General features: G+C 43.3%; 1 protein-coding gene across 4 annotated transcripts; it reads right to left on the bottom strand.

Moving 5' to 3' along the window:
- LOC110431365 (diacylglycerol O-acyltransferase 2D-like) lies at positions 949 to 4,661 on the bottom strand. 4 transcript variants are annotated; one of them, XM_021450437.1, is made up of 9 exons: positions 4,201 to 4,661; positions 4,007 to 4,081; positions 3,821 to 3,906; positions 3,534 to 3,640; positions 3,295 to 3,450; positions 3,065 to 3,151; positions 2,406 to 2,503; positions 2,197 to 2,319; positions 949 to 1,535 (listed from the first exon to the last, which is right to left on the bottom strand). In XM_021450437.1, exons 1-9 carry the CDS (start codon positions 4,398 to 4,400, stop codon positions 1,445 to 1,447), a joined length of 1,023 nt encoding a protein of 340 aa, XP_021306112.1. In that variant the 5' UTR covers positions 4,401 to 4,661; the 3' UTR covers positions 949 to 1,444. The 4 variants fall into 4 exon arrangements, with proteins under 4 accessions (XP_021306112.1, XP_021306114.1, XP_021306113.1 ...); XM_021450438.1 differs by having other exon boundaries at positions 981 to 1,535; positions 2,197 to 2,284; positions 4,201 to 4,654; XM_021450439.1 differs by lacking the exon at positions 2,197 to 2,319 and having other exon boundaries at positions 4,201 to 4,659.

Here is a 4,887-nt window from a genome sequence, read left to right as displayed (position 1 = left end):
ATGCAAGGGAAGAGAAAGGGGAAAGGGGGAGGTACCAGTCGGGGGGGGGGGGGGGGGGGAAGGAATGGGCCGAGCCCGAGACAGGGAGGGGGAGAGGAAAAACCTTTTTTTTTTTATTTTTCCAGCTTTTACTCAAGATTTGAAAAGGATTTTTAAAACCAATTTGAATTTAAAGAACACCACTCAATAAAATTTATGTAGCAGCATGAATGCACAAGCATGTGTCTAGGCCTTATAGTGAATTTTAATTCAATAAAAATTCATTTCTTACTATTTCTCAGTGCTCACAACAATTAATTAAATCAATTTGCCTATTTGGAAAAGTGAAATTTTTAGGGTGTTACATACCTACACACAAAATAATAAACTTTTTCTTGCATCGGCTTTTCCTTGATGTAAAAATTACATCCACAGACATCAATGCCAAATACTTGTTGAGCTAACATGTTGGCCTTATAATTCTCATGCCTTGGACTATGCCAAATTTAGAATTTGGCAAAATAAGTAATTATATCAAGGCACATATCAAGATAAGTATCGAGTGATCCCTCTACATTGAAATTCACCAGTTACTTATTGTACCACCAACAAGGAATCACCATAGGACTCACATGTTTTACCTAAATAAAATACAATATCTCCAAGCCGAATAAAAGAGTTTCATATTCGGCTTGGTGCAATAGTAATTCAACCGGTATCTTATTCTTCGTGGATACAGATAAATGTCGAATATAAATTTGAGGTAGTGAAAATTACTAAAAAACGAATTTATATACATCTATTTAGTATCCACGTTAGAAACAAATACAAATCCGAATATCCATATTATAAGTTTGAGGATACGAGTGTTGGATAATTTAGATATCCATTTTTATTTTCCATCTTTATGTTGGAAAGGGCCATCACTAGACGGAAAGGACAGTTTCAATTGTCAAATATATGCCCCGGTGACAATAAGCCCAGAAAAAGGGACAAAAATATAATAAACCAAATGGGCTTGTAGGGGTTCTAATATATCTGAAAGTTTTTCAGACAATGACACAACTGCAGGTACACAGGCTGCCCAATATCAGCAACTTCCTAGTGATTCATACACTGATGACACAGCTGCAAATACAGGAGCTTATATCTCACCAATGTTCATATTCTCATATGCAACATCGCATAACCAGTATTTAAATTACCTATCTTTGCATACCCATTTCAGCCACCAAAGTTAAGCAAGCAACAGTAAAAAAAAAGTAAAGCAAGGGCTCTGAATCGTGAGCAACTCGTGCATGTTTTGGCATCAGAGCTGGAGCCTTATTATCATCACCACAATGTCGCAACTACTGCCTGAGTGCCTGCGAAGTGCAGTTTGACACTTCAGTTGAGGGAGGAGCAATAGAGCCATGTTATTGCTGAATCCTAACTTTGAGTCTGGTGCTGGAATGTCATAGGACTCTTAGATGAAGGCCAGGATATCCAGCTTTCCCCTTATACTTCTCAAACAGGTCCCGCAGGGCAATGATGAACTGTTCATGCACTTCATTAATCTGTCAGCACCAGGAACAAGAGTTCAGAAACTTCTTTTTGAAACGCCTGGAGATCTGTGTTTCATTGTATTAGAGAATTGGGGTGGTCCCCAACATGATCCTCACTCATACACGGACCAAATATGAGTGAAGCTATTACACAGACTCAATATTCTTACACATAGCAAACAAACACGACTCGGACTAGCCCAACTGTCCTAGGTTGCAAACGTTGAAACGTAGACCTAGCCCATGCAGTTTCTTCACACTGGCCATGCACCATAGACTGTGCTCATCCTTCAGCTCACACAAAATTGTGTTAACCGAAGGAGAAGCCCCCTCAAACATACAAGCATTCCTATGTTCCCATATAACCCAGGCACCGAGTATAATTAGAGTGTTCACTCCTTTTTTGTGCTCCTTTTCAGAAACTTGAACAGGTCAATATCAAAGCAAGCTTTTCATTACAATAAGATAGGAAACATATTGGCATTCTTATGCAAGCACAAGAGTTTTATTTCCTTCAATACCTCAAATTCATGGATATACTTATAATTAGGTTTGTCTATGTTTGGACTTTGGACAATTGGACCAAATCCAAGATTGGTGCAGCATGAGAACAATTTGAGCCTACAAAATGTTTCTCTTCAAAAAGTGGTTTTGATTAAGGACAGAAAGCTACCTCATCAATCGTGGGCTGGGGATTCTTATTGACTTCAATAGGTTTACCCACGACCACATGCATGGGTCTTGGGAAGGGGAATGGTGTGCTGCATTGAAATGCCAGTAGACCATGAAAATTTCTCTAATCCCAGAAAACAGTGTTTCAAAAAATCTATTGAACAGAAGTCTGGAAGGAAAAGAAAAGAATGCTAAGAGGGGTGAAGTTACCCAAATCTACCCCAGAAGATAATAGGAGTAAATTTAACTGCTCTAGCAATCTTGATAAACAATTTGCCACCTGGCCGCCACCACTTGTATGCATAGCTCTGACCAAATGATAATAGTAGAGAATCAGTAATATGATCTTTTCGGAATTATATTTACCATTAAACCAATGTTTTGGCATCCTGGGGTGTGAGGGTTCTCTTTAGCTAAAATATCATGTTACAATGTTTCAAAAAGTCATCACAAAAGTTATATGTAGCCATAACAATTCAGTTTACATTTCAACTTTGATGCTGAGATTAAAAAAAAGAAGAAGAAGACAAGTGTCACTGTCAGCACATGATGAATAGTGTCAGGTTGACTGCTTGTCTATTTTGCTTCTTCGGCATCTAGGATGAATTCCAAACTGAACTGTTGCCACTATACTTAACTTTATATGTACTACATACATGATCTCTATGATGATCTTTGAAACATCACAACATTATATTTTAGCTAACAAGGATGCCCACACCCAAGGACACCAAATCTGTGGACATGAGCCAATAGACTTTGATTGTATTTGTTTGAAGTTCAAGTGATCTGTCCTTCTAGTTCTTTTGGAACCTAAATTTAAGGAATTAACAATGCCACATCTTTGTTAAAGCATGGTTGATTGTTACCTGCCCAAAGCAGAAAACTGGGACTAAAGGGCATCCGGACTGCATAGCTATCTTGACAAACCCTTTTCTTGTTTTAAGAAATGCAACCTGTAATGTTAAAACAACGAATTTGATGTGATTGCATAGGACAGTAGGCAAATAAACAGACAATAAGTTTAATTGTAAAATGCAACATTAAACACGTATGAATAGTACAATAAATGTGTTGCTGATGGACGACAAAATCGAACCTCTGAATCATTGTTCATGTGAAGCATTTCCCGTACACCACCAGGGACTACCATACAACTATAACCAGCTCCAAGGTAGTAGTAGAAATTCTTCCTTGTCGCAGGTACCAATCCAAGCCACGTCCAAATCTGTCTCAAGAATGGGGTGTAGAACACCTAGCCCCAATTCGAAATTAACCGTCATGAGGGGAGTCCCTGAATCCTGTGACATTCTGCATCAAGGCATTTAGCTGACTTACCGCACTGCTCGCAAGGATCTTGATCTTAGTGAGAGGCATAAACCCAACAAGATCAGCAAGAGCTGACAGACCTATCGGCAGCACTGAGTGCGGCTCATAACCAAACACTGCAAATGCAGAGCACTAGCATCACTATCACCACAAACTCTGCAAATAAAAGATTCCCTACCCTTTACCCTCAGCAACGAAATTTGATACTTTCTCAACTCCCGTGGGCAGTGGTGGATTGGATAATGGATATGATGACGACAGCATCCATGAATGGAAAAACAGGTTCGGGAACTCACCGTAAGCCCTGCTGGGATCGAAGGACTTGTAGTCCTCCACATGCAGACTGATAGGGAAGTAGCCCATTGCGTGTCTGCATATGAACCTGCGCATGCTCGTAAGTCAACAACCGAGAAGAAGAAAAGGGAAGCGAATCCCAACTATTAGAATTTGGAAACGAAAGGAAGGAATGAAGAACAGCGTACCTGGCGACGCTCCGGCCCCATTTGTCCCTGTCGTTGACGGGCGCGAACATGAAGAAGAGCTGGAACGCCACCACTCTGCATCAAGCAGCAGGATGGATAAATGAACCACAAAAGAGTCTATTTTTGTTTGGTCGAATCATGGAGTAGGTACAGGAAAAGATGGGGGGTGGATGGACGGGATGGGAGGTACGGACATGGCAGCGGCGCGGCGGGAGAGGAGGAAGAGCGACGCAAGAACAAGAAGGACGTTGAAGTGGATGCCGCCCAGCCAGAGCGTCAGCGCCAGCGTCGTCCGCGGCAGCGAGTAGTCCGTGCACCGGAACACCCTCGCTTCCCCGCCCTCCCCATCCCGGGGCTTCTCCGCCGCCCGGTTCAGCCCGCCATCTGCGCCCATCTCGGCGGCGGCCCGGAGCTGGAGCAGAGTCGGGACTAGAGCAGACTCACTAATCCGGCAGGGATGGCGTTTCGTTGCTCGTGTTGTCTTGGCTACCTCGGCGGTTCGGCCCCGCCTCGGAGGCCGTCGGATCCGGCGGTGGCGCTGCGCCGGATCCTTTTATGGAGGGATGGCGCTGTCGTATGCCGTGTGCGTGCACGGAAGCACGACGTGGCTGCCCGTGCGGTGAGGTCTCGTCTCTCTCTCAGCGTGTTCTTTCCTCTGTCGTGGCGTGCGGCGGGTCAGCGTCTGACCACACCCGCACTCTTTGGGGGTAGGAGCGGAGCGTGTGCTTGGGCGGCGGCGCGGCACCGGCCATTGCGGTATTTCCTGGTAACGTTACGGCAGGGGCGCAACCGCTCGCTCGAGGCTCAAGCAATGTGATGAAAGTTCAAAAAGAAAAAAGCAATGTGCTGATCTTTTGACAGTTTGATTCTTTTATTAAAAT

Source organism: Sorghum bicolor, chromosome 10, assembly GCF_000003195.3.
Source record: "Sorghum bicolor cultivar BTx623 chromosome 10, Sorghum_bicolor_NCBIv3, whole genome shotgun sequence".
NCBI classification, from domain to species: domain Eukaryota; kingdom Viridiplantae; phylum Streptophyta; class Magnoliopsida; order Poales; family Poaceae; genus Sorghum; species Sorghum bicolor.
The sequence above is the reverse complement of the archived record's forward strand: the minus strand, read 5'-3'. Positions and strand labels throughout refer to the sequence as shown.